General features: G+C 42.8%; 1 protein-coding gene across 1 annotated transcript in view; it reads right to left on the bottom strand.

The window, feature by feature from the left end:
- Window positions 1-24,665, bottom strand: part of LOC132379505 (lysosomal acid lipase/cholesteryl ester hydrolase-like) — a 39,770-nt gene extending 15,105 nt beyond the window's left edge. The window contains exons 1-5 of the mRNA XM_059947465.1: window positions 24,439-24,665; window positions 14,288-14,393; window positions 11,801-11,921; window positions 5,299-5,497; window positions 205-314 (exon numbers count right to left, since the gene is read on the bottom strand). Coding sequence (XP_059803448.1) covers window positions 205-314; window positions 5,299-5,497; window positions 11,801-11,921; window positions 14,288-14,386 — 529 coding nt within the window. The 5' untranslated portion in view covers window positions 14,387-14,393; window positions 24,439-24,665. The remainder of the gene's footprint in view (window positions 1-204; window positions 315-5,298; window positions 5,498-11,800; window positions 11,922-14,287; window positions 14,394-24,438) is intronic.
- Window positions 24,666-25,556: the final 891 nt, after the last annotated feature.

Below are 25,556 nucleotides of genomic sequence, written 5' to 3'. Positions count from 1 at the left end.
ACCACACTGCTCAACTCAAAATTGGACTAATGACCTCAAGCTTACAACAGTTTTGATAAATGTGGGCAAAGTAACTTGCATCATAAAGTCAACTTTACTTTTTTTAAATTAACTACTTCAATCCTATCTTGTGCTATTTAGCACATAATGAACAAAACTCCAATGAAGACAAATTATACTGATGTATTTGAACACCTGACTTACCAATTGTTGTCCCCTGAGAATGACCAACATAGTACAACTGTTCTTGTTTAGTCTTTGCAAGGATGAAGTTTAGCACTGCCGGTAAGTCTTTGGTGGCCATTTCATCAAAGCTTTAAATAAAAACACAACCCAATATCATCCAGAATACACATACATATTCACTCTTCTTTACAGAGGAGATTTACAAGGATGTTCCCTGGGTTGGGGAGAATGCCGTATGAGAATACATTGAGTGAGCTCAACCTTTTCTCTTTGGAGCGATGGAGGGTGAGAGGTGACCTGATAGAAGTGTACAAGATGATGAGAGGCATTGATCATGTGGATAGTCAGAGGCTTTTTCCCAAGGCTGAAATGGCTAACACAAGAGGACACAGTTTTAAGGTGTTTGGAAGTAGGTACAGAGATGTCAGGGGTAAGTTTTTTTTTAATTAACGCAGAGAGTGGTGAGTGCGTGGAATGGGCTACCAGAGACGGTGGTGAAGGTGGATACGATAGGGTCTCTTAAGAGATTGCTGGATAGGTATATGGAGCTCAGAAAAATACATAGAGGGCTACGGGTAACCCTAAGTAATTTCTCAGGTAAGGACATGTTTGGCACAGGTTTGTGGGCCAAAGGGCCTATATTGTGCTGTAGGTTTTCCAAGTTTCTTTTGATATAAAAATTAAAAGCAGGCAAAATCATAAACACAAGAAATTATGCAGATGCGGGAAGTCCAAAGCAACACGCAGGTCACGCAGGAGGAATTCAGCAGGTCAAGCATCATCCATGGAAATGAACAACAGTCAATGTTTTGGGCTGAGACCCTTCGCATTTTTAGTTATATCAATGACTTGGCAGCTTTGTCATTGATTTGTTCTCAAAACAAAATTATCCTATATCATTAAAACTAATTAAATGTTTGTGAAATTTGGAACAGCTGACACAACTCCTGAATTAATATCTTATTATTGATACACCCAATTCTGTTATTACTGTACTGTTTTACTGTTATATCTTCTACATAGTTTAATTATTTTAATGAACAAAGTATGATATCATCTTGGCAATTATTGGAGAAGAAAGTTGCAACGTTTGCTGTGTGGCCAGAACTATGTGACCAGCCTTGTGTTTGCTATTTGCTATGTATCCAATTTTTTGGCCAGAATGTAATCTCTGTATTGCCTCTGCACTATTGAACGCATCAGTGCCTTGAGAATGTAGCTAACAGTGAAAGTAAGCATGTAGAGATAACGGTGATAGACAGGATCGTGGAGTGGTGTGATGGTATGGGGACCAGTCAAGGCCGGGAAGGGGGATACGTGTTCCAGGGAGCAGACTAGTCAGGATTGTACGATGGTGTGAGAACCAGTCAAGGCACTAGAACAAGTATATGCTAATGAAACTAAGATAAGAAATTACTATAAAGAATACTGTGAACTAGGCTCGGCAGGCAATTAGTGACACGTTCATTCATTGTCTCAGCTTTTGTTTGCAAATAAAGGCTTAATTTTCTCGAAGAATCTTCTGCGTCTCCTAGTTATTTCAAGAAACCACCACATAATCAGCAGCTATAAGACTCTGGGTTGAGTTTTTTGAAGAAACTGTGCGGACATTTCAGTTACAGAATCCACAATACAGGCAACTCTTGCATTTTAGCCATTCAGATAACAGCACCTGCCACTTACAGGATTCATAAATTATTACAGAGTTAAACTTATTCCCACAGAATTTAAGTAAAAAAGGGTAAGTAATCACATTTTTTTAAAAACTTTTGTTCCTTGATGCAGGCATAAACAATGCAGTTTCATGTGATAGAAAATTGTGATACAGACTATTTTTAAGGAAGGTAACCGTTGGTAATGTGGGGGTTCACCTGCATTTTAAAAGATCAAAGAATTGCGTATTTTCATTGAAATCACATCAGTGAGAGTTGGGGGAAAACGAAAGATCAATTAGTGATTTCATGAGTAAAAGTCCCAGAGAGTTAACCTGAACAAACTACAGAATAAAACGAGAGGTTCTGCTGATGCTAGAAATACAGAGCAACGCACACAAATAGCTGGAGGAATTCTGCAGGTCGGGCAGCATCTATGGAAGTGAATCACCAGGCTGAGACCCTTCATTAGGGCTGGAAAGGAAAGGTGAAGATGCCAGAACTAAAAAGTTGGCAACAGGAAGAAGGGCAAGCTAGAAGGCGATGGGTGAAGCCAAGTGGGAGGTGATAGGCAAGGAGAAGCAAGAGGCCAGATTGGGAATAGAAGAGGGAAGGAGGAGGGAAAATAAAAATTACTGGAAGGAAAGCCAATGTTCATGCCATCAGGTCGGTGGCTACGTTAACAGAACATGTGGTGCTGCTCCTCCAACGTGGGAGTGGCCTCATCGTGGCAGAAGAGGAGACCATGGAGCAACATGCCAGAATGGGAATGCGGATAAGCATTAAAATGGTTGGCCACCAGGAAATTCCACTCTTTGTGGATGGAGCAGTGATGATTGACAAACCGGACCCCAAATTTACACTGGGTCTCAGTGATGTAGAGGAGGCCACATCGGAACACCAGACACAATAGACGACCCCAACAAGTTCACAGGTGAAGTGCAGCCTCACCTAGAATGATTATTTGGGGCCCTGAGTGGAGGTGAGGGAGGAGGTGAATGGGCAGGTTACAGGGATACATGCCAACAGGGAGATTAGTGGGAGACCAGGGAATAACAGAGGAAGTGATTTCTGCAGAAAGTGGAAAGTGAGGGGTGGGGGAGAGAGAGGAATTAAAGATGAGTTTCCTGATAGGATCCCTCTGGAGATGGTGGAAGTTGCAGAGAATGATGTGTTGGATGCAGTGGCTCATGAGGTGGTAGGTGAGGACAAGAGGAATTCAATCCCTGTTAAGGAGGCAAGAAGATGGGGTGAGCATGGATAGCTAGGAATATGTAAAGATGGAGGTGAGGGCAGCATCAATGGTAGAAGAAAGGAAACATGGTTCTTTGAAGAAGGACATCTCTAATGTCCTGAAAAAGGAAGTTTTTTCCTGGAAACAGATGCAGCAAAGATGAAGGGAAAAGGAAATAGCATTTTTACAGGAGACAGGCTGGAAAGAGCTATAGTTACGATAACAATGGGAATCAGTATGTTTATAAAAGATATCAGTAGACAGAGTTGTCTCCAGAGATAGAGACAGAGAGATTAAGGGGAGGGAGGTATCAGAAATGGACCAAGTGAATTTAAGAGCAGCGTGGAAGCTGGAGGCAAAGTAGATGAAATTGATGAGCTCAGCATGGGTGCAGGAAGCAGCACCAATTGTCAATGAAACACACAAAAAAACTGCGGAACATTAGGAGGGAAGGCTTGGAACATGAACTGTTCCATGTAGCCAAAGAAAATGCAAGCATAGCTGAGATGCATGGCTACTCCTTGAGTTTGGAGAAAGTGGGAGGAGCAAAAGGAAAAATTTTTGAGGGCGAGGACCAGTTCCGCCAAACAGAGGAGGGTGGTGTTGAAGGGGAACTGGTCGGGTGTTTTGTCGACAAAGAAGTGGAGAGGTTTAAGGCCTTCTTGATGGGGGATAGAAGTGTATAGGGACTGGACATCCATGGTGAAAATGGTCATGGCCAGGGCATTGAAGTTGTTGAGGCAACGGAGAGCATGTGAATTGTCACAGATGCTGGTAGGATACTAAACCAAGGGGGAAAAGAATGGAGTCGATGTATGCAGACATGAGTTCTCTGGTCAAGAATTGTGTTTTGCAGGAGAAATGAGCAAATCTGCTCATCTGTAAATTAACAATCTAAGGATTTTGTACACATATAGACATCTGGGTTAGTTGATATCAGCAGTTCCTAGGAGGGAGTTTGTCCCGGCCTCACTACACTTATATTGCCATGCACCATGCACCAGGTAAAAAACGTAGCCACTCAAATAGAAAATGGATGGCCAGGAGAGCCTCCAAGTAGTGCATCATGGGTAATTAGGCTGCAGTCACACAGCTCCAGCTACCCAAGTAGGATTCTGGCCTCAGGTACAATTTGCAGAGTCACTGCACAAGAGCATCATTTCTCCAGCTTCCTCCTCCTACATCCCAAAGGTGTGCTGGCTGGTAGCTAATTGACCACTTAAATTGTCCCTGCTGTAGATCGATCACAGAAGAGCTAGGACATGGACACAAAAGATGTTGGATGTGTTCAGCAGGTCAGCCAACAACCTTGGAGAGAAATAAACAGTCCACGTTTTGGGCCGACACTTCATCAGGATTGGAAAGGAAGGGGGTAGAAGCCAGAATAAAGTGGTGGGGCCAAAATGTCTGAAATGAGTGATACACTTTAGAAGTCATACATGAAGGCAATACAGGGGTAATGGCAGGATTCTTGGCAGTGGGGAGGAACAGAGGGATCTTCCGATCCACATCCACTGATCCCTCAAAGTTAGCACACAAATTGATAGGGTGATAAGAAGGTATGTTAGCCTTCATCAGTCACAGGATTGAGCTCAAGAGCTGTGAGGTACGGTTGCAGCTCTATAAAACCACACTTGGAATACTGTGTTCAGTTCTGGTTGCCTTATTATAGGCAAGATCTGGCAGCTTAGAGAGGAAACAGAGAAGATTTACCAGAATACTGCCTGCTTGGATTAGACAGCACATCTTACAAGGAATGGTTAACTGAGCTAGGGCTTTTTTTCTTTGGAGCAAGAGGATGAATTGGTAAAGGTGTACAAGATGTTAACAGGCAAAGATAGAATGGACATTTCCTAGGGTGGAAAAGACTAATACAAGAGAGCATAATTTTAATGTAATTTTAGGAATGTTCAGAGGGTTGTCAGAGGTAGGTTTTCTTTATACAGAGAGAGATTGGTAAATGAGTGGAACATGGGGTGGTGGTGGAGGCATTTTAGACAAGCACATGAATGACAAAAATCTGGAGGTCTATGAGGGAGGGAAGAGTTAAATTGATCACAAAATAGGTTAAACATTTGGCACAGAGACCAAAGAGCCTGTACTGTGCTTTACTGTTCTATGTTCAATGAAAAACCCATTCAAAGGAATAACACTGCAAGCTTGTTATCTGTCAAGCCATTATACAGTGATATGTTATTACAGTAAAAATAAAAGCAAAGGCGTTACCTAAATCTCCAGAATGCATCCTTATAAACTGGAATACTTCTGTGCTTTCTGGACCAGGTGTTTCCACGACTATTTCCAATCCAGACATCATAACCAGCATCTGCTAGAATAAAGCCCAGGCTGTTGTTGGCCAAGTTTGTGACCCAGTTGCTTCCAGCTGCCAGTAAACCATGCTGCAGAAATACCACAGGCCGAGATCCTAAACAAATAAAGAGCAACTTCAATTGAAAAGATGGTCTCTACACAAGCCAAGTACTTATCATTCAGGTACCTACTCAATATATCCATATAGGTCATGTTCCACATACCTAACCCATTTAAATGATTTGCAAGATCTAGTAAACTCTGTGCAATTTTAGCTGAGAAGTCTCATTTAGTTTTGCATTACAGTACATCTTCTAAGCTCTGTTAATAACATTTTTCAAAATGTTTTCAGCAATCAAATGACATACTGTACATACAGTATATAACACCAATCCAAGTTAATTCATCTTAAATGACGCTCATGACGCTAAATTCCAGACTACAAGCACTAATCCAAAAAAGTGAGATAGATTAAAAGTTCTTTTAGAAGTCAACTGTTGGAGAAACAGGAATTGTAATAAGCAGGAGAAATGCAGACCAAAATGGCCATTTAAGTACAAGTATTCATCAAATCCTCTAGAGAAACACAATGTCCCAACCAGCTTCTGGGAATATCTAGCCCACAGAGAAGGAGCATTCAAGATGTTATTAATGGGGTTTAGATTTTTTTAATAAGAAAATTATTACAATTCAAATTACAAGTTAATTAACGTACATGTTTGATTACGAATATAGGGTACTGCGATTGCAAGTGTGATTTAAATATAATGTATTCGGTACTACTCAATCTTTGATTCATAATATATATCCTCATGTACTCTGTATTCCTCTATGTGAAAATTAATAAAAATATTGAAAAAGAACAATGTTATTGAGAACCTGTCTCTGGTAGGAGCACATGAGGGCCCACAGCAGCTGTCTGAGTACACCACATCACAACCTGCCTACTGACCCACCTGTTCTTCCAGTGTCCTTGCATTGGGACCGATTTAACTACTTGATTTCCATCAGTCTAGCCACCCAAAGATGGATCTGAAAGCTTGATGCCAGGCTCATCGTATATGCATTTTTTTTTAAACTTTTTTAATTGCATTTTTAAATGGTTACAAAGTATGAAAAAAACAATATATATAACCCTTACCCCCGTATATGCATTTTATACTACAAATATCCAGTAAGCTGACTGTATCCTGATATTTTTGTTTACTTCTGAGCTTATCAAAGTGGAAGCTCAGATCCTGAGATTAGAGTATAACAAGATGATCCGAAGAAAATTCTTTCCATTTTATAAATGATTGGGGCATCCATGGGACAGCAAAGTATCTATGTCTTCAATCCATTTACCGTTCAATCTCCTTTCCCTTTTAATTGTAGCCACATTTTAAGCCTTGCATCAATTGCCCATCTCAGGCACAAACTGCATCTCATTTATCATTTAAACAATCATGTTTCCATTAGGTTGTCTATTCATTGTCTAAGGACAGAATGCATTTTGGTTGTCAATGCAAATTGAATTGACTTTTTTTCTTACATCCTGCACATATGTGAGGAGTAATGTACAATTTATGGTAATTTGTAATAAATAGAACGGTCAATATAGCATACAGAAATACAGTTGTATCAGTGTGAATTAATCAGTCTGATGGCGTGGTGGAAGAAGCTGTCCCAGAGCCAGTTGGTCCTGGCTTTTATGCTGTAGTACAGTTTCCTGGACGGTAGCAGCTTGTGGTTGAGGTGATTCAGTTCCCCAATGATCCTTCAGGCCCTTTTTACACACCTGACTCTGTAAATTTCCTGAATAGTGGGAAGTTCACATCTACAGATGCACTGGGCTGTCCGCACCACTCTCTGCTGAGTCCTACGATTGAGGCAAGTACAGTTCCCACGCCAGGCAGCGATGCAGCCAGTCAGGATACTCTCAATTGTGCCCCTGTAGAAAGTCCGTATGATCTGGGGTCTCATATCAAACTTCTTCAACTGTCTGAGGTGAAAGAGGCGTTGTTGTGCTTTTTTCACCACACAGACGGTATGTACAGATCACGGGAGATCCTCGGGGATGTGTATGGTGAGGTACTTGAAGCTATTCACCCTCTTAACCCCAGATCCACTGACGTCAATAAGAGTTAGCCTGTCTCCATTCCTCCTGTAGTCTACAGCCAGTCCTTTGTTTTTTGTGACATTTCACTGTATATGCATAAAATAAATCTGAATCTAAAGAAAGCTATAGTGTAATTAAATTGAAATTACCATTGGTATTTAGAATTTAAACAGACCTTCAGGCTAGCTAGAAGAAATTGTTGATTGGCTACAATACCAATGTTTTGGCTCTTTCTATTAAAGTTATAAACAGGTATGCAAAGCAGATGGTAATATCTCACTGGAAATCTACTAAGCAAACATTCTATAACAAAGCAAGTAAAGGACTAAAAACACAAAATGCTGGCAGAACTCAGCAAGCCAGACAGCATCTATGGGAGGAGGTAGTGTTGACATTTTGGGCTGAAACCCTTCATCAGGAGTGAAGTAACATGGGATGGTCGAGGGGGGGATAAGAAGTGGTGGGGAGGGATGAAGTAAAGAGCTGGGAAGTGATAGGCTGAAGGGAAATGGGCTAGGGGGAAGGTGGAGAATTATGGGAAATAAAAGAGAAAGAAAGGTAGGGCTGGGGGAGATTATAGTGAGGGTGGAGAAAAGAGAAAGAGAACCAGACTAAAATTATAGATAGGGATGGGGTGGGAGGGGGGCCAGGGGTATCAACGGAGGTCTGAGTGTTGCATGTTCATGCCGGCAGGTAGGAGGCTACCTAGGCGGGAGATAAGGTAAGGTTTATACATTGGGGAGACCCGCCGCAGACTGGGAGTCTGTTTCACTGAACACCGGCGCTCAGTCCTCCAGCAGTGGCAGGATCTCCCTGTGGCCACACACTTCAAATCCACAGACCACTCCCACTCCGACATGTCTGTCCATGGCCTCCTCTTCTGTCAAGATGAGGCCGCACGCAGGTCAATGGAGCAATACCTTATCACCCGCCTAGGTAGCCTCCTACCTGCCGGAATGAACGTTCAACTCACAGACCTCCATTGATACCCCTGCCCCCCCCCCCACCCCATCCCTATCTATAATTTTAGTCTGGTTCTCTTTCTCTCTTTTTCCCCCCTCACTATAATCTCCCCCCAGCCCTACCTTTCTCTTCTCTTTTATTTCCCATAATTCTCCACCTTCCCCCTAGCCCATTTCCCTTCAGCCTATCACTTCCCAGCATCCCTCCCCCCACCTCTTATCCCCCCTCAACCACCCCATGTTACTTCACTCCTGATGAAGGGTTTTGGTCCGAAACGTCGTCACTACCTCTGCCCATAGATGCTGTCTGGCCTGCTGAGATCTGCCAGCATTTTGTGTTTTCATTCACCTCCAGCATCTGCAGATTCACTCATGTTGCAAGTAAAGGACTCATTTTTTAAATGCACATTTTACTGTTTATCTTATAAAGGAATGCACAAAAAGATTGAAGTTTATGCCATTTGGAGTAATGACATCACATGCTAAAATAGATCTACTCAGGGGCTCAGCACCTGTTTGATCACTTGCTGTTATGAGATTTTTACCATGGCAGTCCATGCAAAGCTTTGCATAAACTACCTGTGATCTATTCCACAATTATAAAATAACAGATAGAACTTCGGAAATCATTATACTTTACGGTATACAAACCTGCACTGATGTAATACCAGACCACTCAAAACAATGGTGTTCAGCTAAAAGTTTCACTGTAAGACACTGGAGAGTCTGAGTTCTACACAGTGATGCTTAAGAGCAGGGGATGGATCAGAATGCTCAAAATACCCCAATCCATGCCTCAAGTCTTCTCCTAAATAATGAACAGAAAACCATTCCATTTGCACAGCTCAGCTCCATCAAAGAGATAGGAATACGGTAACTCTTTCTCAGCAGTCAATACTAAAAATACAAATTGGTTTTAGAATATGAAACGGGACTACTACTTCATAGCCTTGGTTCCCACAACTTATAGACTGCTGGCGCCACTGATTCTGAAAATGGAATAACCAGAACATCAGCTAAATTTCAAGCTGTGTGTTCTGTAAACAGTTCCTCTTTTCGGGTTGCATCCAGTACTATTTGTAGGCTTTTCCATTCGAGGGTATTGCTGTTTCCATACCAGGCCCTGATGCAAACAGTCAAATATTCTGCACCACACATATACACAACATTGAATCACCGTGGATTCAATTTGGCTTTTTTTTTTGAGACTGATCAACAGAAAAAGACTCTTTCAAGTCCAAGTGAAAACAGATCTCTATATAATTACAAATATAAACACAATTTATTGCATAAGTATTCGCTCCCTTCAAGTCAGTAGAGTCAATGTTTTGGTCAGAGACCCTTCATCAGTGCTGATGAAGGATGGGACAGTGACAAGTGGGTAGGCTTTAAGACTGTGATAGCAAGTGCCCAGGAACAGTGTGTTCCTGTTGGGATGAAGGGTAATCTGGCACGTTTGGAGAACCTTGGCTACTAAGATATATTGAGGCTTTGATTAGGATAAAGGAAGCATATATTGAGTTTAGAAAATCCGGATTGAGTGAATTCCTTGACAACCATAAAAAGATTAAGAATACACTTAAGGGAATCAGGCAAAAATAAGGATATGAGACAGATCTGCTAGGCAAGTATGAGAAAAATCCCAAGAGGTTAATTTGCTATATTAAGAGTAAGAGGGTGACTAGGGAGAGTAGGTCCCCTTAGAGATCAAATGCAACACACACAAAATGCTGGAGGAACTCAGCAGGCCAGGTAGCATCTATGGAAAAGAGTAAACAGTCGACATTTTGGGCCGAGGTCCCTCATTAGGTCTCTTTTCAGCATCTGCAGACTTTCTCGTGTTTGCCTTTAGAGATCAATGGGGCTGCCTCTGCCTGGGCCACAGGAGATGGGAGTTTTTTTTTATGAATATTCTTGGAGTTTAGGGAGGAGAAAATCATGGCTGTTCAAGGGATAAGAGAAATAAGCAGAGATATTCTGGAGTACTCTCATATTAACAGGATGGAGGTGTTTGCAGCTTATCAACTCAAGTCAACTTTTATTGTCATTTCGACCATAACTGCTTGTACAGTATGTAGTAAAAATGAGACAACATTTTTCAGGACCATGGTTTACATGACACAGTACTAAAGCTAGACTGAACTACATAGTAAAAAAAAACAACACAGAGAAAGCTACACTAGACTACAGACCTACACAGGACTGTGTAAAGTGCACAAAAACAGTGCAGGCATTACAATAAATAATAAACAGGACAATAGGGCAAGGTGTCAGTCCAGGATCTGGGTATTGAGCAGTCTGATAGCTTGGGGGAAGAAACTGGTACATAGTCTAGTCGTGAGAGTCCGAATGCTTCAGAGCCTTTTCCTAGACAGCAGGAGGGAGAAGAGACTGTAAGGGGTGTGCATGGGGTCCTTCATAATGCTGTTTCCTTTGCGGATGCAGCGCGTAGTGTAAATGTCCATGATGGTGGGAAGAGAGACCCCGATGATCTTCTCAGCTGACCTCACTATCCGCTGCAGGGTCTTGCGATCCGAGATGACACATTAGGGTGGATAAATCCCCAAGGTCTGATAGAGTGCATCCTCCAGAGAGGAGATTGCAGGACTCACACAACCAGGTTCAAGGACAGTTACTACTACTCAACCATCAGGGCCTTGAACAAAAGAGCACAATTACACTCATCAATTGAGATGTTCCCACAAGCAATGACCTCACTTTAAGAACTCAAATTTGAAGCTCACTTTATTTATTGCTATTTAGTTGTAATTGCATTTGCACCATTTGTTGTCTCCTAAGCTCTTGCTCTTTCACTGATCTTGTTTACAGTTACTATTCTATTGATTTGCTGAGTATGCCCGCAGGAAAAAGAATCTCTTTTTGTGGTGACATGTATGTACTCTGATAATAAATTTTACTTTGAACTTTTAACACAGCATCACACGGAGGTGAAAAGGGCCTTTTAACACACTGGACATCATCAGTCAGGGCAATGAGTATAGGGGTCAGACATTATGCTGCAGTTATATCAATAGTTAGAGATGTAGATGGGCCGATTACAGGAGACTGAGACGAGCTGGGTGGGCACTGTGGTTGGCAATGTATTGTTTGGGCCAAAAGGCCAATATTGATGGTGTATTGCTCCATAACTCATCACAGCAATACTATAAACTCTTAAAAATTGAGCCAAGAGCACCACGAAACATCTATCAAATTTTCTCTACCTGCACCCTTTAAGCAGCACCCACATATAAAGGCTCACTCATTCTTACAGCCGCATATTAAAATAAAAATCTTCGCTCTAATACATCACACTTAAATGTCTTCAATAAGACACCAATACTATAACTGCAGTTACCTTTGCTTTCCACAGTGTCATTAATTCCATAGGGAATTCTGTTGACTGAAAGGATATAGCCGTCAGAAGTCGTCACCTCATATTCTTCACTGGGATAACCACGGTAGGAGATCAGCTGGGACTTGAACAGCAGACAGCACAAGGTAGTTTGTTAATTAGTAAGAAGAACCCCATGTAATGAAAAAAAATACAACAGATAAACGCAGGCCCAGTCAAAACTAGAACCACTGAGAAAGTAAAAGACATTAAAAATCAATCAGCCGGCTTCTTTGAACACGATGCTTGCGTTGTCGAGTCTTTGTGCCAGATTGCCAAAATTTACAAGATTTTAAAAACATTTTCATTAAAAGTAAGTCACGGAAGATAATAAGAGTTAACCATTAATAATTATTTAATATGCATTGACTCACTTTACATTGGGTGCCTTCCACTGCGAGATAATGTGCCATTCTCCTTTTCCACCCAGTCCTTCTGCTCAGAACCTTCAGCTGACCTTCAATGTCCCCTGCTGGTCTTCCCTGATAAATCCTTGGTCCAATTTTTCTAATGTTCTATGGCTTATACCCAACTCGGCTGATTTTTCCATTAACCTCAATTTTCCTCTATCTCATACAATTCCCCGAAGCAACCCAGGCTAGGACATCTGGAGAATTACCAGGTAAGCTTACACCTTGTCTGCCACGACATCATTAACAAGCCAGTGACAGAAGAGTGTAGGCTCAGGCTTCTCAGTTATGATTTCTCTCCAATATAGAAGAATCACTGAGTGTGCTGGTACAGGGCATGGCTTCAGGGCAAAGTGTGAGGGTTCTTTTGCTTTAATAAATTAGTTATTACTGGTATCTAAAAAGAACTCAATTGAATCAGAGATTGATAACAAGTGCAGCTCTATATAAAAATGAGAATTTTAATAATTCCAAACAAGGGAAAATCTGCAGATGCTTGAAATCCAAGCAACACACACAAAATGCAGGAGGAACTCAGCAGGCCAGGCAGCATATGTGGAAAAAAATACTGTCAACATTTCAGGCTGAGACCCTTTGGCAGGTCTGAAGGGGAAAAAAATGATGGGTAGATTTAAAAGGTGGGGAGGGGAGGGAGAAACACAAGGTGGTAGGTGAAAGTGGGAGGGGTTGATGGGTGAAGTAAAGAGCTGGGAAGTTGATTGGTGAAAGAGATACAGGGCTGGAAAAGGGGGAATCTGCTCTGAGTGAATTACCACAGCCAAAGAGCAGGGAATTCTCAGACCATGTGCATCTCCAATGATGCACAGTTGAAAGATTTTATTGAATCTCAAATTCTTTAAGTTGCCCATTGTCAGGGTAATGTGATGGGAAGTGCAAAGAATAATGAATCTAGACAAAGCGAGAATTGCTATAAGCAGTACAATCTCATTGAAGCAGAAAGATTTGTGGTAATGAACCTCGCTCAAGCTTGAAGTTGCATGCATCAAGAACACATTGAGGGGTTGGCACTCTATGGTTTGGTGACAATTTTAATGCATAATGCAGTGTGCTACATGCACGCTACAAATAAGCAGCACTGGCGATAAAACATCACAACGTTCATTGGACTGGAAATTCCTTTGCACAGCTCTAGAAAAGAAATCTGTACAGTTCAAACTCAGCTCACTCAGAGTGGAAGAACACATTCCCACTGTTTGATTCTAGTTTAGGAAATTCAACTCCTGACATTTCAGTTTGACTAACTACAGCTTTCTTGCATAAACTTTCCCCTGAAAAGGCACCAAATGTAAGAGAGAGATTTTGAAATTAATCATTCTGGAAAAATGACAGCTCCTACTTATTCACTATAAACTCACTTTTATTTGCCTCGTTTTCCCCAAGAAAATTAAGATACAGCATTCAAACTGCATCCGGTGCCCCTTATTGGATTAGTAACTTCAAATGACACCTCACACATCTCTAAAATAAACTGCCTGTAAAAATGCAGTCTGTGGGCCTTGGTCTTCACTCACCTTAACATATTCCTGATGGGCGATCACCCAGCCTCTGTGCATTATCACATATCTATTTATTTAATAGAAAAAAATACTCCCTCATCTAGAAGTGAACTGCTTGATTTGTGACATAACCCTTTAAAAGCTGGCTATAAAGATCTTGCAAATAATTACTGTCAGTTTCAGGCCAGTCTTACACACAAAAAAAAAACATAGAAAACCCAAAAACAGAAACTGCTTATTTTGATCTTTGTCTAATTTTTCTACAGGTAACAGGCAGCATGGCCCAGCATCTCCATCCATTTTATACAACTGTTACTAACATCTTGAAGAGATACACAAATGTAGCACACTAGGGAAAAACAATTGTGTCAGAATTTCTTCAGCTTTATTTTCCAGCACAAACATCACTTTCAGAAGCAACCGTAACAATGACTACACAAATATTCATAGAGTAGAATTAACATTAACTGGGCTAGTATTTTAAACCTAAAGTAACACTGTATCCTTCTTTGAATACAACTTACAATATCCATATATGCTTCGGGATCCACATCTACGTTATTGTGCTGCAAAGCACCTCCAACTTGCATTAGAAGTAGCAGTGCAAAGCATTGTAGGGTCATCTTCACTCTATAGGAAACATACAAAATGGATTATTAATTATGAAAGGATATGACATCACTTGCACTGAGATTTATATGTTGAAAGGGGGAAGGAAAGCAAATGAACACACACAAAATGTGGAGGAACTCAGCAGGCCAGGCAGCATCTATTGAAAAGAGCAGCCATCGCTTTGGGCCCAGACCCTTCACCAGGCCTGGGATAAATCTCGGAAACAGGCCCATCTGTCTGAATCTGATGACAGACAAGATATTACAACAATCAAACCTGAAGAAAGAAACACGCTGCACGGTGATGTCGTGGTTAGCACAACACTTTACAGTACCAGCAGCCCGGGTTCAATTCCCTGCCCCTGCCTGTAAGGAGTTTGCGCGTTCTCCACGTGGGTTTCCTCTGGGTGCTCCAGTTTGCACCCACAGTCCAAAGGTGGGCCATTTGTTAAGTTAAATGATCATTGTAAATTGTCCTGTGATTAGGCTAGTGTTAGATTAGGGGATTGCTGGGTGGTGCATCTTTAAGGGCCGGAAAGGCCCATTCTGCACCGTATCTCAACAAAACAAACAAGTTCTAGGCAAAAAGCAAATCAATATAATAAAATTTTAATTTATTTCTATTAGTCTAAAGTAGATTTCCCCTGCCCCTTCACCATTTCCCATTCCCTTTTCTGTCTTTCATGTTATCTCCTTGCCCACCCATCGCCTCCCTCTGGTGCTCTTCCTCCCCCTCAAACTTGTTTCTTTCTTCCATGGCCTTCTGTCTCTTTCACCAATCAACCTCCTACCTCTTTGCTTCATCACTCCCCCTCCAAGTTTCACCTGTCACCTGGTGTTTCTCTCTCCCCTGCCCCCACCTTTCAAATCTACTCCTCAGCTTTTTTTCTCTAGTCCTGCCGAAGGGTGTCTGCCCCAAACGCCGACTGTACTTTTTCCATAGATGCTGCCTGGCCTGTTGAGTTGCTCCAGCATTTTGTGTGTTCCCTAACATTTATTCTTTCCTGTTTGAGGAACTAGCATTTGAAATTCTGTTCTTTATCTACCTTTTAAGCTTTCTTCTCAAGAGAAAGGGGAGATAAATGCACCATTACAATAACAGGGACACCAGTGCTGGAGTGATTGTGAATGAGTGACATTTCCACAGTCAAATACAGACCATGGAAAAGTGTGATGGGTAAAGCATGTAAATATGGCAAATAAATTTCACAATAATGTTAAACCATCTCTTACTACATTAATTTGCAACATCTCTACAAACTTAAAGCAGTTTTGGGATAAAAAGAGATTCATTATACAATTGCTACAAACAGCTCAAATCTCATCTCTCACCATAACCCTATTTGGCAAAGTTAGTAAACACTGCATTTATGTAACAAAGATCAAAGGAGTTTCAACTTGAATGGGTACAAATATTTCTTCATCCAATCGGCCTTCTTACAGGCATGTTAACTTACAGAATGTTGAGAGGACTAGATGGATGTGGAGAGGATGTTTCCTATGATGGGGGTGTCAAGAACGAAAGGGCAAAACTGAGGGGCGATCCTTTAGAAGAGAAATAAGGAGGATTTTTTTTAGCCAGAGAGTAGTGAATCAGTGGAATGATCTGCCACAGACTGTGACAGACACATTGGCATACTTCAAGCAAAAATTGATAGTTTCCTGATTGCTGAAGGCAACAAAGGTTATGGCGAGAAGGCAGGTGTGCGGGATTGAGTGGGATCCAGGATCAGCCATGATAGAATGGTGGAGCAGACTCGATGGGCTGAATGGCCTAATTCTGCTTCTATGTCTTATAGGAACATTTTGGCAATATTTTACACACAACGAATACAAATCTGCATTCTACTGAAAAAAAAAGAGCCAAATCTCCAAAATCTAGTAAAAAAAATAGACGTAAGGCTTCCATCGCTTTATCAAACATCTAAATAATATTCATGGGTGTTATTTTTGAAAACAAAGCATGTTAAAATTTTTCAGCAATCACATACAAAGTACTGCACATTCTGACGTTACTAATATCAAAGTGTGGATTTGTTCTACACAGTCAGAATCAGAATCAGGTTTATTATCACCAGCATGTGACATGAAATTTGTTAACTTAGTAGTAGCAGTACAATGCAATACATAATCTAGCAGAGGAAAAAAAAAATAGCATATTCTATGACAGTCAAGATGCAGGGCAATAATACTAGAACATGCCCTTTGGCCCAAGAAGTTGTGTTGAACTAAGTATTAATGAGGTCCTTCTGCCTCTCACATCCATATGCCTTCATTCACTATACTGTAGATTCATGTGCCTTTAATCCTGACAGTTCTAGTATCATAAAATATAAAGAACATGTCTGAGATAGCCTTTGGAACTGATACAGGAGTAATTCTACTTCCCTATCTTTCTCCACTGATCTTTTACCCACAGTTGTTTCCAGAAACATAGAAAAGAGGAGTTCTGCATTTCATGCCTCTCCTGCCATACATTGTGATCATGACTCATCATTAAGTCAAAAATTACATTCCTGCCTTCTCCTCATAGCTGTGGTACCTCTTGTGCCTGGAAGTTTACCTACATTGGTCTTAGAGCCAATTGTCCACTATTGACAACCCTCTGTGAATGAATGATCATTATTGTCATTATACATAGATACAATGAAACTGTTTGGCTTCCTCTCAGGCAATTAAATAAAGTAATAGATAAAAACAAGACAGTAATAGAAAAACAGTATTAAATAGATAAGTAGCAGAAAATAAATTGCAGCAGCACCAGAATATCACAGTGATGCACAAAGTGCCGTCAGTGCAAGTATTTGAGTCCTTGTGTGTGTGTACGTGTGTGCTCATAGTTTCAGTCACTGTTCTGTGGGAGTGGTGTGATGGACGCCACAGCTCTGGGGTAGAAGCTGTTCCTCAATCTATTTGCTCTGGCTTTTAGTGTCCTGAACCTCGTGCTGGACGGCAGCGGGTCAAACAGGGAGTGGCCCCGGTGTGTGGTGTCTCTGGTTATGCTGATTGCTTTCCTCCTGAGTCTGCAGGAATAGATGGTGTCCAGTCCTGGGAGCTGTGGTACTAAATCCCACAAGTTTACTGACAAAATTTCTCCTTATCTCAATCCTAAATCTCTTGCCGTGCAAGCTCTCATTCTAGAAACATCAGCCAGGGAAAACATCTCTCACGAATCATCTACTTGGGCCAGAATTTTATTTTAATGAGACTCCTTCATTGTTCTAAGCTCCAGTGAACACAAACTACCTGACCTCAAATCTCTCTTCATTCAGCAGACCCACTGCCCTAGAAACAATTTCCCTTTTTCTATGTCCATATATAGAGGGCAAATTGGGCAGCAGATTATTCTAAGAAGCCACATCATTTTAGTGTAAGCAGGTAAAAGTAGATTGTTTCTGGCTTGTAATACTGTGAAGAAAACAGCTGTGAAGCTCCCAACAGGCAGTAGGCTAGACTCAGTTTAAGAGTGAAAAAGTACATCTTTGTTTATCTGCAAAATAAAGATAACATGGTAAATAGAATATGGTTATGATACTTTCACTGATTCAAAGTAAAACAGCCAGCAGCAGAAGAGGAAGTTCAAAGCAAATTTATCAAAGTTAACTATTCGCAGTCCTCAGATTCAGTTGCTTGTGGGCATTCACAATGCATACAAGTGTAAGGGGGTTTCTTCTTTCTTTTATGTTACTGTGTATGTTAAGCAAAATGGCTTCTTTGTTTGTTAAAAGTTAAACACGACGGGAATACAGCGATACTCGAAGCAGGTTCCTTATGTCCAGTCTATTCCGCAATTTAGTTTACCTGGCTCTCAGCACTTAGCTTCCGTCCCACTTGCTCACCTTTTTTCCGCTCAAAAAATTGAACGGGTTTGTTTTTAAGTGCAGGGTGCTTGGACTCAGGGTACCGAAGCAGTTTTGAGGGCTTCATTGCCTCATTAGACAGCCTCCCGGCCCGAACTCCAGCCTCTGCCTGCCCACTGCCAGATGCCTTGGCCAGGTGCGGCTGGTCATGGGTGGGGTGAGAGGGCAAGGTAAGGTCCGGAGGTCCCCATGCCAAGGCCGCGGCGGTCGCAGTCCGGAGAGAGCGACCGACCGAGTGAGGAGTGCGACAGGGAGCATGCCCGCCCTCTTTGTAGGATCTATCGGCCAACAAAAGTTTGTTTCAGCAGATCGCAGCGAGGTAGCTGCTCTGATACTTACGGAACCCTGAGCCCTTCTGCGAATATTTTAGCAGGGTTCCCCACGCACATTTGGTGTGCTAAATGGGTTCAGAGGCGGCACCCATCTGTCCGCGCTCCAGGCCTGCAGCATCGGCTCACCCCGCCGGCCGCGCTCCGTGCCAATAATATTGGCGGTTCGTGCCGGCCGCACAAGGGTGTCACTGTGTTTAGGCGACTAATGACCTGGCGTGGGTTCAAGTTCAACAGTGGGCATGACAGGGAATGAGGAGTGATGCACCCGGCTCATAACATTTCCTTGTGGCCCGGTGGATGGGGACCACTGAATAACATTGTGTAGTGCGAGGGAGCTACACGCATGCGCACTGGGCGGAAAGAACGGAACTAAAACCCCGCAACCCGGAAACAAACTCTCAACAGTATTTGTGTATTTATTTTTCTTCTTTTTTTTTCCCCGGGATCTACTGGGAAAGTCTCAAAAATCGACCAGTTGATCACGATCGACGGATTGGCGACCGCTAATCTAGACCCATCATCCAGACGAGAAACATTGAGAAATAGGGCAGCAGTTTAATTAGATTTGTTCTTATCGGAGACAATCTCTCTCTTATTGCTACCATCAGGGAGGAGGTACAGGAGCCCGAAGATACACACACAATGTTTTAGGAACGGCTTCTTCTCTTTTACCATCAGATTTCTGAACGGATCGTGAACCCATGGACTACCTCACTATTCCTCTTTTGCACGATTTATTTATTTGTAATATAGTCATTTTTTATGTCTAGCAATAGACTGCTGACAAACAACAAAACAGCAAATTTCACTACATACAAGACCAATGAAGCAGTCGAGGCTACCTCAGTAAATATAGTTAAGACAAGGTTCGAAAGATTTTTGCAAAGTTGGGGAATTAAGGGTCATGGGGAAAAGGCAGGTAGGTGGAGATGAGTCCATGGTCAGATCAGCCATGATCTTATTGAAATGCGGATCAGGCTCGACGGGCCAGATAGTCTACTCCTGTTCCTTTTTCTTATGTTCTTTAACATAAGCGATAATATCACTATTACAGAACCAGTGACCCCAGTTCAATTCTGCCACTGTCTGTATGGAGTTCGTATGTTCTCCCCATGACCACGTGAATTTCCTCTCAGTGCTCCCACATTCTCCCACATTCAATAGATGTACTGGTTAGTAGGTTAATTGGTCACACTGGTATAATTGGGTGGTGCGGGCTCTCTGGGCCAGGAGGGTCTGCTACAGGATGTTATCTCTAATAATAAAATGAACCTTGTTTCTGATCAACTCTGGTAGGGATTAATAGTCTGATTCCAGTTGTACCTTCTAATCAATGACCCCTCCCATCAGCACACAGTAATAGGTATTTTATGTTCCTCATCAGCTGGAAAACATCCTCTGGTATCCTCTAAGCAAACCAATATACCATGTTGACCACATCAGATAGGAAAATTCCCAGTTTGGTCAGGATTTAGAAATGCACAGCTCTTACTGGAGCATATTCATAGAATCAGTAGGGCGTTTTGAACCAGTAGGAAGATCTTTAACCAGTTACATTGGATTGCTCATGTCACAATATTGCTCAACTAGACAGCAAACCAAAGACAAGCACGAGACCTCATCTCTGTGGTGTGACAGAATTGGACCCATGAGAAGGACTGTTTGCTCCAATCAAAATGAGGCAGCATTTGGGGCAGCAGAGTGCAAAGCTGAAGTTGCCTAACCCAGCAGTTCTTAAACAATGGCTTACAACACAAACACCTTTCTGGTGGGCTAGACCAAGACGTGAGGTGCCTGGAAACTCCACCTTCCCGGGAGCAACTGAGAATTCGGAGGGGGGGGGGTGTTGTGGTGGAAGGAAGAACTGGCAAAGGAGGAGAGTGTAAGCTTAGATGAGAAGAGCTTCAGAAAGAGGTCAAAAGCAAATGAAAGGGCAAGAATGTATGGGGTGGGTGAGAGCACCTTGTTGGAGGGGAGGGAAGGGGAGGTGGGGAGGCAATGGAGTGAACAGAAGGAAAATTAGACAATGCATTAGCCTGTCATTTCCCAGAGTCAAGAGTCCCAATTCTACCGCTTTGACTGAAAACCGGAGGTCAGCTTGGATAACTGTTCTCCTTTCTGGTGGTAACTTAGTAGTCAATATAACTGCTCTGCTCTCACTCTCTCTCCCGCCACTTAAATCCCAAATTAAGAAAATGTTTATCTTCACCACCACCAACCTCTCAGTTCGCACACCCCGCACCTCGCATATCTACCTTCTACCTAAGATTCACAAACCTGCTTGTCCAGGTAGACCCATTGTTTCAGCTTGTTCCTGCCCCACAGAACTCATATCTGCATACCTCGACACCCCTCACCCTCAGTTCAGTCCCTACCCACCTATATCCATGACACCTCACACACTCTTGATCTTTTCAATGATTTCAAGTTCTCTAGCCATGAGCATCTTATTTTCACCATGGATGTCCAGTCCCTATATCCCTCCATCCCCCACCAAGAAGACCTCAAAGCTCTCCTTTTCTTTCTGGACACTGAACCCAACCAGTTCCCCTCCATCACCACTCTCCTCTGCCTAGTGAAACTTGTGTCCTCACTCTCAATAATTTCTCCTTTGGCTCATCCCACTTCCTTCAAACAAAAGGTGTAGTCATGGGCACTTGCATGGGTCCCAGCTATGCCTGCCTGTTTGTCAGCTACGTGGAATAGTCTATGTTCCAAACCTACACTGGTGACCATCCCACACTTTTCTTACGCTACATCGACGACTGCATTGGTGCTGCATCTTGCACCCATATGGAGCTCGTCGACTTCATCAACTTTATCTCTGACATCCATACTGCCCTCAAACTCACCTGGTCCATTCCTGACAACTCCCTTCTCTTTCTCGATCTCACTGTCTCTATTTCCGGACACAGCTTACTCATCAATGTCTATTACGATGTCCAATGTCAGCACATCCTTTCTTAAATAAGGAGCCCAAAACTGAACACAGTATTCCAAATGAGGTCTTACCAGTGCCTTATAGAGCCTCAACATCACATCCCTGCTCCTATTCTCTATTCCTCTAGAAATGAATGCCAACATTGCATTTGCCTTCTTCAGCACCGACTCAACCTGGAGGTTAACCTTAAGGGTATCCTGCACAAGGACTCCCAAGTCCTGTTGCATCTCAGAACTTTGAATTCTCTCCCCGTTTAAATAATAGTCTACCCGTTTATTTCTTCTATAAAAGTGCATGACTGTACACTTTCTGACATTATAATTCATTTGCCAATTTCTGGAATCCTGAACCATCTCCCATAGCAGAGCTGGAGATAGCAAACTATCTCCCCAGGCAAGGCCAGTGATCCTGAACCATCCCATCCGGCAATGCCCATTCCCCAAAAACATTCTACCCCACCCCACTGCATAAAGGTCCTGTCGGTTTAAGTCATGGTTAAAGCCTTACACATTGTTGGTGGCCAATGAAACCAAAAGTCAACAGAACCATTTAATTAATACTCAGTATGTAAGTGAGCAAAAAAATTAAGATCTGATAAATTGTGCTTGGCATCATATTATGGTAAATTAGACTTGTTCAAATTTCTAAAATAAGCTTTTTGTTCTAATTCGAAATTAATTCACAAGTTAGCTCTCATAAAACCGGTTAAAGTAGTTTAGATATGCAAATACCTATGTCAGGATGTTGTTTATTGACTACAGCTCAGCATTTAGCACCATCATTGAAAAAAACTATCAAAAATCAAAACTACTTCTAGGCTTCTGTAGCTCCCTCTGCAACTGAATCCTCAGCTTCTTAATCAGAAGACCACGATCTGTGTGGATTGGAAATAACATCTCCACCTCACTGGCAATCAACACTGGACTCCACAGGGTGTGTGCTTAGCCCACTGCTCTACTCTCTCTGTACCCGTGACTGTGTGGCTAGGCACAGCTCAAACAGCATCTGTAAGTTTGCTGATGATACAGCCATAGTTGGCAGAATTTCAGATGGTGGTGAAAGGATGCTCAGGAGCGAGATATACCAGTTAGCTGAGTGGTGTCACAGCAACAACCTTGCGCTCAAGATTACAGAGCTGATTGTGGACTTCAGGAAGAGTAAGACGAGGGAACACAAGCCAATCCTTGTAGAGGGGTCAGAAGTGGAGAGAGTGAGCAATTTCAAGTTCCTGGATGTCAATATCTCTGAGGACCTAACCTGGATGCAACATATTGATTCATTAGGAGTTGGAGATTTGGGTTGTCAACGAAAGCACTCAAAAACTTCTACAAATGCACCATGAACGAGCTGCTTCACTGGCTGGTATGGGGGGAGGGGCTCAAAATAAATTTCAGGAACTTGTAAATTTAGTCAGCTCTGTCATGAGTACCATAGTCCATAGTCTCCAAGGTATCAAGGAGTGGTGTCATTGGAAAGAGGTGTCTATCATTAAGGATTCCCACCACACTGGTACCCTCTTCACACTGGTACCATCAGGAAGGAAGTACAGAAGCCTGAAGGCACACACTCAGTGATTCAGGGACAGCTTCTCCCTCTCTGCCATCTATTTTCTAAATGGATATTGAACCCATGGAACACACACAAAATGCTGGGGAAACTCCATAGGCCAGGCCCAAAATGTCAACTGTACTCTTTTCCACAGATACTGCCTGGCCTGCTGAGTTCCTCCAGCATTTTGTGTGTGTTGCTTGGATTTCCAGCATCTGCAGATTTTCTCTTGTTTGATACTGAACCCTTGAGTACTACCTCATGAGGAAATCTGCAGATGCTAGAAATTCAAACAACACACACAAAATGCTGGTGGAACACAGCAGGCCAGGCAGCATCTATAGGGAGAAGCGCTGTCGACGTTTCAGGCCGAGACCCTTCGTCAGGACTAACTGAAAGGAAAGATAGTAAGAGATTTGAAAGTAGGAGCGGGAGGGGAAAATGCGAAATGATAGGAGAAGACGGGGGAGGGGTGGGCATTGAAGCTGAGAGCCAGAAAGGTGACTGGCAAAAGGGATACAGAGCTAGAAGGGAAAGGATCATGGGATGGGAGGGCTAGGGAGAAAGAAAGGGGGAGGAGTGGGGTGGTGGGCGGATGGGGTGAGGGCAGATGTGCAGGAAATGGGAGAGATGCGTTTGAGAGCAGAGTTGATGGTGGAAGAAGGGAACTCCTTTGTTTAAAAAAGGAAGACATCTCCATTGTCCTGGAATGAAAAGCCTCATCCTGAGAACAGAAGCTGCGGAGATGGAGGAATTGTACTACCTCACTACTTTTTTTATTTCTGTTATTTTGCTCTACTGATTTTAACTTAACAAGACACAAAGCCTAACGTGTTGCTGAAAAAATGCAAATCTTTTATCTGTTGATGGCAATAATCTTTTTTCAATAGAATTGTGTGCAGTTCTGATCATTACGGGAACGATAGGGAGGTGTTGGAGAGTATTAGCTACAAGGAGGGGTTGGCAAGTGTATTTTCTCTGTACCAGCTAACGGTGGCTGAGGGACAGTTTCTTAGAAGAATGTCAAATTATAGGCAGCATAGATAGGGTAGATAGTCACATCCAGAGAGCATAACTTTAACGTTCACAGGTTTTAAATGAAATTTACATGTCAAGTTTACAGAGAGTCTGGCACGGGCTTGCCAGGGAGATAGTAAAAACAGATACGACAACAAACTTTTAAGAGGTACTTAGACACACGAACAAACGTAATAGGACCATTTGATCGGCACAGACTTTGCCGAAAGACCTGGTCCTATGTTAATAACCGCATCCCGGGTGCCCATTACTAACAGTGACAGTGTGATGCCGAATTCTTTATCTAAATACTTAACTTTTCTAGAAATTAATACAACTTTCTGCCCGCAACCAAACAACTCTTACCAACAAGGAAGAGACGAATCCTCAGCGTGCGTGCGAATGGATCGGAGCGCCCGGACTCAGAACGGCCCCAGTCACACACGGAAGGAACAGGGCGCCAGTAAACACAAAGTCACTGCAGATGCTGTGGTCAAATCAACACGTACAAACAAGCTGGATGAACTCAGCAGGTCGGGCAGCATCCGTTGAAAGAAGCAGTCAACGTTTCGGGTCGAGACCCTTCGCCTGGACTGAAGAAGGAGGGGGCAGGAGTCCTATAAAGAAGGTGGGGGGAAGGGTGGAAAACCAATCAGAGGAAAGATCAAGGGGTGGGGGAGGGGAAGCAGGGAGGGGATAGGCAGAAGATGTGAAGACGGAATGTAAGGGAAAGGCAGAATCAGGAGAGAGGTGATAGGCAGCTAGAAGAGGAGGCAGAGAGGAAGTGTGAGAGGGGTAGAGAGAGGGAGGGAATTACCAGAAGTTGGAGAATTCGATGTTCATACCAAGGGGCTGGAGACTACCCAAGACGGTATATGAGATGTTGTTCCTCCAACTGAAGTTTGGTCTCATCATGGCAGTTGAGGAGGCCATGTACGGACATATCCGAATGGGAATGTGAAGGAGAGTTGAAGTGAGTGGCAATTGTGAGATCCTGTCTGTTGTGGTGGACGGAGTGGAGATGCTCGATGAAGTGGTCCCCCAATCTGTGTCGGGTCTCGCCGATGCAGAGGAGGCCGCACCGGGAGCACCAGATGCAATAGACGGCTCCAACAGACTCGCAGGTGAAGTGTTGCCTCACCTGGAAGGACTGTTTGGGGCTCTGAATGGTGGTAAGAGAGGAGGTGTAGGGACAGGTGTAGCACTTACACTTGCAGGGATAAGTACCAGGTGGGAGATCTGTGGGAAGGGACGTGTGGACCAGGCAGTCGCGGAGGGAACGATCCCTGAGAAAAGCAGAGGGGTAGAGAGGGAAAGATGTCCTTAGTGGTGGAGTCCTGTTGAAGGTAGCGGAAGTTGCGGAGGATAATATGCTTGATCCAGAGGCTGGTGGGGTGGTAGGTGAGAACAAGGGGGACACGGTCCCTATTGTGGTGACGGGAGGATGGGGTGAGGGCCGAAGTGCAGGAAATGGAGGAGATATG

The sequence above is a fragment of the Hypanus sabinus genome, chromosome 22 (genome assembly GCF_030144855.1).
Source record: "Hypanus sabinus isolate sHypSab1 chromosome 22, sHypSab1.hap1, whole genome shotgun sequence".
Taxonomy (NCBI): Eukaryota; Metazoa; Chordata; class Chondrichthyes; order Myliobatiformes; family Dasyatidae; genus Hypanus; species Hypanus sabinus.
The sequence above is the reverse complement of the archived record's forward strand: the minus strand, read 5'-3'. Positions and strand labels throughout refer to the sequence as shown.